This window comes from Carcharhinus amblyrhynchos, chromosome 2 (genome assembly GCF_965287045.1).
Source record: "Carcharhinus amblyrhynchos chromosome 2, sCarAmb.v2.hapA, whole genome shotgun sequence".
Classification (NCBI taxonomy): domain Eukaryota; kingdom Metazoa; phylum Chordata; class Chondrichthyes; order Carcharhiniformes; family Carcharhinidae; genus Carcharhinus; species Carcharhinus amblyrhynchos.
The window spans coordinates 100,528,597-100,543,056 of NC_137325.1; the positions used below are offsets into that span (position 1 = coordinate 100,528,597).

The window sequence follows — 14,460 nt, forward strand, 5'->3', positions numbered from 1 at the left end:
AGGAGTTGGCTAAGACAGATTGGAGAACATCATGAAAATCCATGATGATCAATAGGCAATATCTAGTGCAGTGGTTCCCAAAGGGTGCTGCGAGAGAGGATGGCAAGTGTGGTGGGGAGATTCAAGGACAATCAAAGAAATATTTAAGCATTCATGTACAGAAACTCGTAGAAGTTTCCCGATTTCATGCCATCTCTCTTTGTGTTAAGTACTGTGTAGTATAGTATAATGTGTTATAGTATAAGGGATTAGTGTGTCATAGTGTAAGAGAAAGGCTTCTTTGTGTTGATGAGGAGATGTGAGTTTGTTTGTCTCAAGTTAGACCTAATATAAATGAGATTACCCGACAAAAACAAACTCACACCTCTCTATGAGTTTGTATACTTACTTAAGGTTATGTAAGAGGCTTGTCTATAAGTATATTTTGGGAATGAATCATGTTTTTATGTAGCTGCATTGTTTTATACTTTCTGGATGTCCCATGATCATATTATAAAGTATTTGTGTTCTATGTTATGAATCAAGCACTGCTAGGAGCTTGTTTTTGAATGTATTTGTTATCAATAAAAAATTTGGTGTGGCGCGAGCAAATTTTTATTCTGAAAATGCGGCCCAGTGAAAAAAGTTTGGGAACCACTGACTTAATGTATGCATTGCAACAGTTATACATTCCTTTCTGATGCAAAAAACACAAGAAAAGCAGCGCAACCATGGCTAACAAAATCAATTATGGATAGTATTAGACTCTGTAGATTCTGGAACAGTCCCGGCAGACTGGAGTTTGGCAAATGCAACATCAATATTTAAAAAAAGGGAGGGAGAAAGTATGGAATTACAGACCAGTTAGCCTAAATTCAGTAGCAGGAAAAAATAGATAAGGATGAACCAGTGTATTTTCAGAACGCTTTTTTTATGAAGTTCCACATAAGAGGTTTGTGTGCAAAATTAAAGCACATGGGATTGAGGGTAATATATTTGCATGGATTGAGAATTGGTTAGCAACAGAGATTAGGAATAAATGGGTCTTTTTCAAAGTGGCAGGTAGTGACTGGTGGGGTCCCACAGGGATCAGTGCCTGGGCCCCAGCTATTCACGACAAACATCAATGAATTGGATGAGGGAAGCAAATGTAATATTTCCAAGTTTGCTGATAAATATGATGGGAATGTGACTGTTGAGGAGGATGTTAAAAGACATCAAGATGACTTAGACAAGTTGAATGAGTGAGCAAATACATGGGAGATGCAGTATAAAGTTGATAAATGTGAAGTTATCCACTTCAGATGGAGTAACAGAGTAGCAGAGTATTAGTTAAATGGTTAAAGATTGGGAAATGTGGACATACAAAGGTACCTGGGTGTCCTTGAACGCCTGTCACTGAAAGTAAACATGCAGGTACAGCACATGGACTGCAGCATTTCAAGAAGTCAGCTCAGCATCACCTTCTCAAGGGCATCTAGGGACAGGCAATAAATATTGACCAGCCAGCGACACCCATGTGCCATGACTGAATTAAGAAAAAGCAGTTAGGAACGCAAATGGCATTTTGGCCTTCATTGCAAGAGGATTTGAATAAAGGAGCAAGAATGTCTTACTGCAGTTGTACAGAGCTCTCATGAGACCACACTGGAGCATTGAGTACAGTTTTGATCTCTTTATCTAAGAAAGGATATACCTGCCACATAGGGAGTGCAGCGAAGGTTCACCAGACTGATTCCTGGGGTGGCAGGATTGTCATGTGAGGAGAGATTAAGTTGACTTGGTGTGTATTTGCTAGAATTTAGAACAACGAGAGGAGATTGGATTAAACATCTCGCTGGAATTTTCTGGCCGTTCAGACTGATGGGATTTTCTGGTCCTGCTGGCAGCACAGCCCCACACCCATGGGGTTTTTCCGGCATGTGGTGGTCAATGGGAATTTCCATTGGCAATGGTGGACTGGAGAATCCTGTTGCTAGCAAACAATGTGCCACCTCCCACCAGTGGGAAACACATGGCTGGGAGGCTGGAGAATTTCACCCCTAAAATTCTGACAGGGCTAGGCAGACTGGACACAAAGATCAGAGATGTTGCTTCCTCTGGCTGTTGTGTGTAGAATGGGATGGAGTCAGGGTGGGGAGGGGGTTCACAGTCTCAGAATATGGGGTAGGCCATTTAGGACTGAGAAGAGAAATTTCTTCAGAGGGTGGAGAAACTGTATTGTTTATCATAGAAGGCTGTGGAAGACAAATCACTGAATATATTTTAGCAGGAAATAGATTTCTAGTTGTCAAGGGGTATGGAGAGAGTGCAGGAGTATGGTGTTGAGATATAATATCACCCATAATCATATTGAATGGTAGAGCAGACTCAAAGGGCCAAATGGCCTAGTCCTGCTTCTATTTTCTATGTTTCTATTTTGTGTTTCTATGGTAGCTGCTTAGCAGTGATTGCTATTCTGAGTGCTAAATCTATGAAAAACATTGGCTGTCTTTCAGAAAAGGTGGAATTTGCCTAATGCTGGAAATCTGAAGTAACAGAAAATTCTAGATATACCTGGCAGCAACTGTGATGAAACAGAGTTTACTTTTTAGTCTGTGAACTTCCACGAGTACTCCTTTCTGCTTCCTTCTTTGTCATTCCCGTGTTATGTGCGGCACACTTGTTCCACTAATTTTTATTTGATGTGCAGCATTTTACATGGAAACTAGAAGTAGGAGTAGGCCATTTGGCCCTTTGACCCTGTTCTGCCATTCATTTTGATCATGACTGATCATCGAATTCAATATCCTGACTCCGCCCCCTCCTTCCTCCCTTGATCCCAAGAGCTAGATCTAATTTCTTCTTGAAATCAGGCAATGTTTGAACCATCTCAACACATTACCAGCAACCCATTTTACATTGATTTGTACTAAATTTTATTTATCATTATTGTGCATAGTTTCACATTGGTTTAACTCATTTTCTGGTTCTCTAGCCTGCTTTCTGGTTTACCATTACCTTAGAATTTGATCAGTTTGCATTCAATCCATTCTGAATCCAACTGTAAATTAGGAGTAGGAGGGTGACAAACACCAACTGCCTGCACTATTTTAAGCGTGATACTGAATTGCTACTATGTTCATAATAAGGCGCAGCGAACATAATTAAAACCTTTCAATAAGTGAACTTTGTTGACCGCCAAGCTCTCAAGTGTTGTATGTGTCGCTCTGGAGCGGGCGAGTATGTCTCTTAAATGGACAGAATAGATGAGATATTACCTCAATTGTTAAAATTCCATCAAGGGCAGCCCGCGTTGTGGATATACGTGGAATTAAAGCGCAAAAATCACACCAAGCAGAAGCTGCACAAACGGATGCTCGGCATGTGGTGACAACCAGCCTTAAAGCATTTAAACAGATTGCGGGCAAGCTGTGTTTACAAACAAACTTTTAACTAAAAAAATACAAAGTAAAACACAGTTAACGTGAAAACCATTCCCCCCCCCCCCCCGCGAAGTAGCTTTGAAGTTGCCAATATTTGGAAAGAATATAAAAGTGCCAGAACAAGGGGGAGGTGGAAATTGACATTGTGAGTAACCTTTGGCAGTGACCCCGCTAACCGGGTGTAGCAATGAACATAAGCGCTCATGGTTTGGGTTTCTTTGCATGGTTTGTCCGTGATCCTCATGACCCTGAGGTGGTGTTAAAGTTGGGAAGGTGGTCAGTGTGTGTGTGTGTGAGCTGCTGCTGCTGCCTCTCTCTCTCTCTGTGTCCGGACCCGGGCCAGCTCTCTGTCTCTCTCTCTCTCAGGGTGACCGCCAGTGGCCGCTCCTCCCTGCTCCACTGCAGAGAGTCAGGAGGCAGCGAACTCAGTGCAATTCCTCTCGGAAACAGGTTTTAGTGAGAAAACATATGCGGGAATCAGAGCGCGAGTGAAAGGGCAGATCACAGCATTACAATCTCCCTCTCTCCCCCACCACACACATTGCAGAGCTCCTCCCACCGCCGGAAAAAGACGCAACTCCCTCTCTCCCTCCCGCCTCTCAGTCACTCCTGGAGAGGGAGCGGGAGAGACGGGATCTCTCTCTCCAACAGCACCGGCATCATGGCTTCTTCCCACTGCAACACCGATTCCGGACTGGAGATCAAAACTAGGTCGGTGGAGCAGACCCTCATTCCCCTGGTGACCCAGGTATGTTTGCGAGGGGAGAGAGCAGTACACACAGTGTTTGAGAAACGTATAGGACGAAAGCAAAGGATCTATCTCAGGGGAAACGCAAAGCAAAGCCAAGCAGGAGACCCCCCCCCCCTCCGGGTAAGTGGGGTCTGAACATCAAGGGGAGGATCAGGGACCCCCCCGTCCCCAACTTCTCAGCAAAGGGAAGAAGGTTCTGAGACCCCCTTCCTCCAAAAAGGTAGAAATATGAGACTCCCAAAGATTTGAGATTACCAGCAAACATGTGTAAGAGGCACACGTAAAAGGACCTGAGTGACTCGCAGAGGCAAGGGAAAGTGTAAGTCCTGGGACCCCCCCCCTTTCCCAGATTGTAGGCACCTCTCACCACCACTGAGACCCCCGGGGCTGGGGAGGAGGAGGGTAAAACTTAACCTGGCACAAGGTAGCGAAGGAGAAGTGATGGGGGTAAAGAGCAGCATTCGTGCTGTGTGCTGAATGTCAGTCCCTTTTCCCATTGTCCCCACTCCGGGGCCGGCCTGCAGGTTGTTTGAGGATCCCGTCTCCAAGCAAGGAGAGGAATGTGTAGCCGCTCTGACAGCACACTGCAGCGAGAGAGAGGCCACACGCCAGGGTTTATTGCCGCCCCATAGGGAAATTCAGACACTTGAACCGAGAGAGGGAAAAGCGGAGAGGCATGCACTTCACTGAATACTGCCAGTGTTGCAAAGTTCAAACTCTGTAACTTTCAGAGAGAGCAGACTGCCTGTCTGTCTTTCACCGGACAACCGGGGCGCTTTGTTTCCTCTTTAACTCCAAACCGAACAGAGTTTCTTAATTCCAAATGAGCCGAGTTTTATAATCACACTGCTCATAAACCTCCCTAGGTTGAAACTCAGGATTTAGTTCCCCCTGAATTTCCATTCGTTGATGGTCAGGTGATGTCGTGCTTTAAAATCGACAAGCGTAACACTAAAAGAGATGTATGTAAGTTTTTATAGACCCCTGACTGCTCTTGTATCGGCAGTTGCTTTAAATAGAGAATAAGTATTGATAAAGTCTGTTTTACAACTTAAACACTTTTCCTAGCCTTAGTTTTGCTTAACTTTCAAGCAAAATGAATAATCTGCGGTTATGTTTATACAAATTTTATTTATTTTATTTATTAATGTCACAGGCTTACATTAAGTTTGCACTGAAATTACTGTGAGCATCCCCTAGTAGGGGATAGGCAATCGGTGGAGCTGATTGATTTAAATAACCAAATGTTGCCTAATTTATCAAATTATTCGCAATATTTTACCATGCTTTTAAATTCTGATTTGGTGATTTTTTTTGCTGACGCTGCTTGCAGGAATATGCATTTCAATAGTTCCTTCATCCCTGACCTAGCGAAACAGATGCATCATATTTTTAAAACTGTAAACAATATACTTAATACCTGCGCAGTGTTTAAAGTTTTATAAGAATGAAGGTTTCCGAAAAATGATGTTCATTATATCCTTTTAAATGTTACGGTGGTACTAAAGACGAGGTCAGTTAGTTGTGGGAATCCAGAAGTTGCTCTCTCAGCCCAACCGCTGTTAGATGCATGGAAACATCTGGCTCACGGTTGAAACTCATGGAATAGCACGATATTTTCAAACGTGCATAACAGATATGAAATGAAGTGATCACCAAAAATTGACAATTTCAGTACAAGTGACTATTTTCAGTACGTGATAAGTGTTAACCCCGCCTTGTCAATTTCCCTAACACTGAAAACGGCCCGTTACATGTAGGGAGTCTCATTCCGGTTTTAATTGTAAAATGTTTAACTTCAGTTTCTTTTTGTGTTTATATCTCAATCTATTTCTTCTTTCCCTCTCTATTTTAATTTGCATTTCCCCCATTCTAACTTGTCCTTCCTTCTCAGTCCTTGCACGGTTAATTTCATAATCCTTCAACATGATTGGTTAAGATGACATGCCTGTCCTGTTCACTCGATCCCAGATGCCTAGCTCTCCTAGCTGCAATGTTATTAGCCGGTACTTTCAGCAACTGGCTCGGCCAAATCCTTAAACGCCTGGTTGTGTAAGAGCAGTATTACTATCAATCTTCAGCCTGAAGTGGAGACTGGATGATCTACCCTGGCCTCTTCCTGAGGTCACTGTGCCAGTCTTCAGCCACTTTGATTCACTGCACATGATTATCACGAAAGGCTTGCAGGCACTGGACACTGCAAAGGCTATGGGGTCCTGACAATATTGCAGCAATAGTACTGAAGACTTACGCTCCAGAATTAGATGCATCCCTAGCCAAGTTGTTCCAGTACAGCTACAACACTGGCATCTACCTGGCAATGTGGAAAATTGTCCAGCTGTGTGCACAGGAAACAGTGGTTGGTACTGCTGCCTGGGACCTGGGTTTGATTCCTGGTTTGGGTCACTATTGTGTTGAGTTTGCACTCTTCCCCCCCCCCCCCCCCCATGTCTGCGTGGGCTTCCTCCAGGTGCTCTGGTTTCGTCCCACAGTCTAAAAAACACATTGGTTAGGTGCATTGGCCATGTTAAATTCTCCCTTAGTGTACCTGAACAGGTGCCACAATGTGGTGACCAGGGGATTTTCACAGTAACTTCATTGCTGTGTTGATGTAAGCCTACTTGTGACATTAATAAATAAACTGAACAGGATAAATCCAACCTGACCAACTGTTGCCCCATTTTTCTACTTTTAGTCCTCAGCCAAGTGATGGAAGGGATCATCAACAGTGGTCACAAATTGCACTTGTTTGTTGACTGATGCTCAGTTTGGGTTCCGGCAAGGGCACTCAGCTGCTGAACTCATTATGGCCTTGGTCCAAACATGGACAAATGTTTATTAGTGTCACAAATAAGTTTACATTCACAGTAACTTCGTTGCTGTGTTAAAATCCCTAGTTGCTACATTCTGGTACCTGTTCAGGTGCACTAGAGAAATTTGCATGGCCAGTGCACCTAACTGGCACATCTTTTAGATGTGAAAAGAGTGGAACATGAGGTGAGAGTGACTACCCTGACATCAAGATGAGTATTACATCAAGAAGCCCATCATAAGGCCAGAAGTGGGGATGATCGCTGATAACTACTGTTCAGCACAATTTCTGTAACGCAGATACCAAACCAGTCCATGTCCAAAAGCAACAAGAACAGGACAATTTTGAAGTTTGGGCTGATAACTGGCAAGCAATTTTCATACCACACAACTATCAGATAATGACCATCTCCCCTTTACATTCAATGGCATTATCGTCACTGAATTCCACACACTCAACATCCTGGGGGTTACCATTGATCAAAAATTGAACTGGACTAGACAAATAAATATTGTGGCTACCGGAACAGGTCAGAAGGTGGATATTTTGTCGAGTAACTCACCTCCTGCCTCTCTAAACTCATTACACCATTGACAAAGCTCAAGTCCGGAGGACTGGGATATTCTCCACCTCTCTAGATGAGTGCAGCACCAACAACATCAAGAAGTTCAACACCTGTCAGGACAAACCAACCCATTTGATTGACATCCCATGCACCACTTTCAACATTCACCCTTGTCACCAATGCACAGTGGCAGCAGTGTGTACCGTCTACAAGATGCAGCAGCTCATCAAGGCTCCTCTGACAGCAGCTTCCAAACCTGTGAACTAGAGGACAAGGGCAGCAGGTGCATGGGGGCAACACCACCTACAAGTTCCCCTCCAAGCCACTTCCGATCTTGACTTTGAACTATATTGCCATTCCCTCACTGTTTCTGGGTCAGAATCCTGGAACTCCCTCCCTATTAGCACATTGGCTGTGCCTTCATCACATGCACTGTAGCAGTTCCTGAAGGCAGCTCACCACCACCATCTCACAGGGAGTTCGATATGAACAATAAAAGTTCTAGCTTGATAGGCATATCCTGTTAAAGAATTAAAAAGGCAACTGTTGTTTGGTGCCCTGGTGTATCAAGTTATATCCCAGTGTGGCAGAACATCCTGTGCGCAAAATGCATAAATAGTTCTGAACCTTCGGGTTAATTTTAGAGGAAAAATAGTATTTGGTTACTTTGATGTTCTGTGACTGCTTTTGATACCTAGAAGGGACATTAATTGGGAAGGCGGGAGTGAAGGTCAGTGAAGGAACATTAATATTTATAGCTTGGAATTTGTGATGTGGTTGTGTTAGATCAGCTTCCATGCTTCTCTTTTGGTCAGTTTTTTTAATGTGGTTTTGTTTTAGCTTCTGTGTTTGGTAGAACTATTAATTTTTTTTTATCACTGAGGTTTGCATTTATATCATCTATTCCCAAAAGTATTTTCCAGCAAGCAATATTTAAGGTTCTTTCCATGAATTTTTTTCCCTCCCCATTTTTAAGGTTGGTTTTTCCACATCAGTCCAGCTTTCTGATGCCTCAAGACTCGTTACGACCTGGAGGAGCACCAATGTGGTTCACAGTACTTGAGTGTCATTGAAATTTGCAGCTGCTGCAGAACATCTTGTTTCACGATGAGGCCTGATGATCAGATTGTGTTGTAATGTACTCATTATGTCCTAGTATTGAAAATGATGAACAGATGCCAATGTTGCCTAGAAACATTGAACGTTGACATGGTGGTTCTTTCTGCATTAACACTGCTAGCAGTTCCTGAGGTGAACTTGGTGACAGTTTTAGACTTGATTAGCAGTTTGACAAGATCAATCCCAAAGACCTTTCATTTAAATAGAAACAAAAATATGCGCTCCGGTTTGATTGTTACTGTGAGTGTATTGCTTTTCGTATTAGCAAAGTAAACCCCTTCCAAGTGCATACATCATTCATTATTGATATTAGATTCCTTACCCTGGGGCAGCACGATGGCATAGTGGTTAGCACTGCTGCATCACAGTGCAGGGACCCAGGTTCAGTTCCGGCCTTGGGTCGCTGTCTGTGTGGAGTTTGCACATTCTCCCCGGGTCTGCGTGGGTTTCCTCTGGGTACTCTGGTTTTTTCCCACTGTTCAAAGATGTGTGGGTGAGGTTGATTGGCCATGTTAAATTAACCCTTGTGTCAGGGGAATTAGCAGGGTAAATATGTGGGGTTATGGGAATAGGGCCTGGGTGTTCAGTGCAGACTCAATGGGCTGAATGGTCTCCTTCTGCACCGTAGGGAACCTAGGATTCTATAAACTTACTTTTGCAAGTTACGGTTTCAAATCCATTTTATCTCAAAATTTACTTGCTGGCTTTCTTCCCTCTTTTAATGAATTGCATTATCAACACTTTGCCAATGACTACAGATAGGCAGAGGGTGCAAAATTAATATCCTGAAAGTGTGCTGCAGTAGGTTGGACAATCAGTGTTTAATATTGATCTGGTGTAATGTCATTTGGATTTAAATCTGCATTTGTTCCAGGATTAAGACCCAGTGTGAACTGTTACTTTTGCGTGAATACTCTGCATAGGTGCAAAGGGGAGTTGAGGGGTTTTTTGTTTTGTCCAGCATGTCATTATGATTTGGAATTCACTGACTGAACAGGTGGAGGAAGCCAATTCAGTTGTAACTTACAAAAAAAATTGAATATCTCCACAAAGAAAAATATTGTGGGACCATGGCCACAGAGCAGGCGATTGCAATTAACTGGCTAGCCCTTTGAAAGGGCCAGCACAAACTGGATGGCCAAATTGCCTTAACCCCAACTCTGATGTGCTTCATTCAATTTTATTTGCTTACTGTGGATAATCTGCTGGCATGTTTACAGCTACAGCTCTCTCACCTGATTCATTCATATCAGTAGATATTTGCAATCTGATATTTTAACTTATTGAGTGGAATTGAATACGTACATAGAATCGCAGAAGGAAATCATTCAGCCCACTGGTTAAGATTATGGCTGATCTTTGATCTCTGGTTTAATTTTTCTACCCCACCCTTGATTTATATCTGTCTCAATGTTGAATATGCACAATGAATGAGCATTCACAGCCTTCTGGGCTGAGAATTCTATTGATTTGAAACCCTGGCTGTGAAGAACTTCTTGTGCAACCCCTTATCCTGAGATGATGGCAGCGAGTTCTAGACTCACTAGCCAGGGGAAATAACCTGTCTGCCCTTCACCCCCCCCCCCCCCCCACCTCAGAATCATTTAAGCTCAATGAACTCACTCACACTTTTCTAAACTCTTTTGAGCATAGGTCCAATTTGCTCAACCTCTCATTATAGGATTATCCTCTTGTGGGCTCCTCCCAGCATTGCCTCCAAAACAAGTGCATCCTGCCTTCTATTATAGAGACTAAAACTGTGCACAAGGCTCATAAAATTCAGTTGTATCAAGACTTTATTTCTCATACTCCAATCCCTTACACAAAGGGCCCACGAGTATTTGCCTGCTAACGTTCTGCGTTCCTTACACAAATGCACCCAAATTTCAGAAAAATTTGAAAAGTGTCAATTTTTTTAAAATTACCTTGTTCCTCTCCTGAATCGTTTGCCCTTGTAACAAACAGAATTGGAGAATTGTGACTGGGCTGTGGTCGCACATGGGTTAAGACTAGACTAATAGTCTAAGTTGTTAGCATTTTGGATGTGTTGATTATGCCAGAGACATAAGAGCTTCTCATTGTTTGGCTCAGAAATTCCCACATAATCTAGAGGGACAGCTTTTACTATCTGTGTAGTTTTTTTTAAGGAAATACAAGCATTCCATTCGGCTTTTCCATTCAGTTAGATCATGGTTGATCTTCTACCTAGGTGCCATTTTCTCACACTATCCACATATTCCTTAATGGTTTTATGATCTAAAGATCTGTCAGTCTTGGTTTTGAACATACTAAATGACTGTGCCCCATAGGCTGTGGAACCCAAAGTGTTGAAATTCCTCCCCTTGGCTCTAAATAGCCCACCTTTTGTGAGAGTCTCTCTCCTGGTTCAAAACCCCCCAGCCAGTGTAAACAGTGAATTCTGTTTAACAAAAAAATGTATGTTTCATTGAGATCGCCTCTCAATCTTCTAAACTCCATAAAGGCCCTGTCTCCTCAATCTCTTCTCCAAGGAAAATCCTGCCATCCCAGGATTGAACTTTGCACTCCTATGTCCATGTATATCCTTCCTTGGGTAAGGAGAGCAACACCGTGCACAATACTCCAGTCATGGTCTCACCAAAGTGCGAAACAATTTCAGCAAGGCGTCTTTACCCTTGTACTCAGACTCTCATTTCCCTTCCTAATTGCTTGGTGCCAACTTTCAGTGACTCATGAACAAGGACACGCAAGTTCCTTTATACATCATCACTTCCCAATCTCTGTCCATTTTTCTACCAAAGTCGATAACTTCACATTTATTTTGCATTGCATTTCATCTGCCATGTTACTTAGCATTCTAAATTCCCTCGAAGCCCTTTTGCATTTTCCTCACAATTCACATCCCTACTTAATTTAGTGTCATTAGCAAACTTGGAAATATTACATTTGGTCCTTGCATCCAAATCATTAAAATAGATTGTCAACAGCTGCACCTGAGCACTGGTCCTTGCAGTAACTGTCATGAACTGCATGGATCTTATCTCTGAGAGTGTCTCAACTTAATTCTGGTCAGTGGTGATATATAGCTTTGTTTTGGAATGGTGTGTGGACCCATGTGAAATCCCAAGTGAGAATAACCAGCCCAGTCGTTGTGTAACAGTTAAGGAAAAGACAAATACACACGAATAGGAATATAATATGCTAAGACAATTAAATATAAGAAATACTAAACACACAGTTTATATTGAAATTACCCATTGTAACAAAATATACACAGATGATCCCAAGCTCCTTCTTTTCCCGTTCCCAAACAGCATCCAAATTTAATAAATCTAAAAGTCAAATATAGCTTAAGTTACTACACAATACAAGGCAAATGATTAAGCCTGGGAAATGTATTTTCCTGGTCCAGTGAAGATATCTAAACTGCCTATATAAAAGGTGCACTACCTATGCTCTAAGACTTCATAGATATAAATTGTCTATTGGGCTCAGAGACATTGCAATGCCTGCCTGTTTCTGCCGGTTCCTCTTTGACTCTCCTTTCTGGGTACTTAGACTGTCTGCATCTATTACATTCTTTGACATTCAAAATTAGAATCTGTATACCTCCACTGAGCTGTTACCTAGGTAAGCTGTTTCCTGATGGTGGGGCTATTTACACCTGACTCTGTCTGGAAGCCTGCTAATCTCGTTACTGGGAAAGGTTGCATCTTATACCCTTTAAATGCTGGCTACTGCTGGCACAAGGCAGATTTTTACATTGCTGGGCAGACCACATCTTATTGTTCCTCATTAAATTATTGTTCCTCATTAAATTCTTGTCCCTGCTGTACTTGGCAGATCCATGACATACCCCACTTGTCATAGCTTGCCAACTTGAATGACCTGTTTATTCCTACTCTGCTTTCTACCAATTCTCAATCCATGCCAGTATATTTCTTAAAACCTATGTGCTGTAATTTTATTAAGATTGTCTCATCAGCTGAAACAGCTCCAGCACGGTGGCACAGTGGTTAGTGTTGCTGCCCCACAATGCCAGGAACCCAGGTTTGATTCCTGACTTGGTCACTGTCTGTGCAGAGTTTGCACGTTCTCCCTGTGTCTGCCTGGGTTTCCTCCAGGTGCTCTGGTTTTCTTTCACAGTTTGAAAGATGTGCTGGTTAGGTGCATTATTGGCCATGCTAAATACCCCCTCAGTGTATCTGAACAAGTGCTGGAATATGGTGACTAGGGGATTTTGACAGTAGCTTCATTATGGTGTTAATGTTAGCTTACTTTTGACACTAATAAATAAACTTAAACTTTTATGCAGGACAAACACATTAGCTGGAACATGAATTACACTGTAGGAAATCTGTAGCGTCACTATGTGAATCCCTGTACAATTTTGTCATGCCTTGAATGCGCAGTCACTGGAAATTCAAGACATCTGCCTGTACCCCTATTTCAAACAAAAAGCGTTAGTTCCCCAAGCATGTATATCCCAAAAATACAGTCGTCTGAGAGTTTTATTATGTCTGTCAAGCATAATAAACATGATGTGAATGTTCCTTTTTTGTTAATTTTTATTGGCATTAATGTTGTTTAATAACGGGGGGGAATATGCCAGCATTGATCATCAAACATCCCTTTTTGTTTCTGTTATTTAAGTCTTGCATTTTCCTATCAATTATCTCGATGAATGGTAACGCACAAGTCTCCACTAAAGTAATCCAGTGACTTTGTAATCTCTGCTGCATTCTGCAAAGGACTTCAAAAAACTTGACTGTACTGAATGATGAAATTGCTTTTCTAAAATTCCAGTACAAAGTTAATCGTAAATCGGTTACTGGAGGAAGTAAAAATGTGAATGTATTTGTCAAAAATTTAAAACTACTTATGAAGGGATGGATGTGAACATTTGAACAAAGATTGTTCAAATGTAGCCAGTCCGAAAGTTAATGATGGGCATTGTTGAAAGTTGTATCAGAACTTGTAGGCGAAGATTTGTACTGTTTTACTTGCTTTCGAATGACCCTGTTTCTTTTGAGTGTATATTTTTAAATTTAAATATCGCCTTATGAAAAAAGAATCAAGATCAAATATTATTGATTTTATTTAATGATGGGTAGTGTAAGGTTTATATACTGTTTTCTTGAAGAATAATGGGTGCATTGAAAAAAAACTGGATGTTACAGCAGGATCTTTAAAACTTGGTCTTTGCTCTGTGTAAAACTAAGCTTTGGCTTCATAACATGATTTTTTACAAGAACATTTAGTCTTCTAGTATTTGAGTAATTTAGGATTAAGATACTATCACAGTATTCTTGAAAACTTTGCTTGCTTCCAATGGAGCTGGGTTGCCGGGGAGTGGGGTCAGAGGTGAGGCTCAGTGGTATCACCCAATGAGTCCTGCAGGGCATACTGAGGAAATTAAAGTTTATTTATTAGTCACAAGCAGGTGTGGGTTAACACTGCAATGTAGTTACTGTGAAATTCCCCTAGTTGCCACATTTTGGCGCCTGTTCAGGTCAATGCACCTAATCAGCACATCTTTCATACTGTGGGGGGAAACTGGAGCACATGGAGGAAACCCATGCAGACATGGGGAGAACATGCAAATTCCACACAGACAGTCACTCAAGCTGGGAATCGAACCCAGTTCTCTAGTGCTATGAGGCAGCAGTGCTAACCATTGTGCCACGGCCCTGCCCTATTGATAGAAAAGGGGCAGTGCAACGAACTGGTAGAGTGGGTGGTTGAGGGTCCTGCGATGGCAAGTGGAGGGACACTGGGGCATTGTTGAAAGGGACATGGAAATAAAACTAAATTCTGTGGATTGACAGAA

The 14,460-nt window shown here is 42.1% G+C and overlaps 1 protein-coding gene across 2 annotated transcripts in view; it reads left to right on the plus strand.

Annotated features, from left to right (window-relative positions):
* The first annotated feature begins 3,971 nt into the window (after nucleotides 1-3,971).
* The window catches only part of ctnnal1 (catenin (cadherin-associated protein), alpha-like 1), a 323,714-nt gene continuing 313,225 nt past the window's right edge, over nucleotides 3,972-14,460 (plus strand). The window contains exon 1 of one of the 2 annotated variants that reach the window (XM_080209873.1): nucleotides 3,972-4,152. In XM_080209873.1, coding sequence (XP_080065999.1) covers nucleotides 4,066-4,152 — 87 coding nt within the window. In that variant the 5' untranslated portion in view covers nucleotides 3,972-4,065. The remainder of the gene's footprint in view (nucleotides 4,153-14,460) is intronic. The other variant, XM_080209882.1, reaches the window with a different exon arrangement.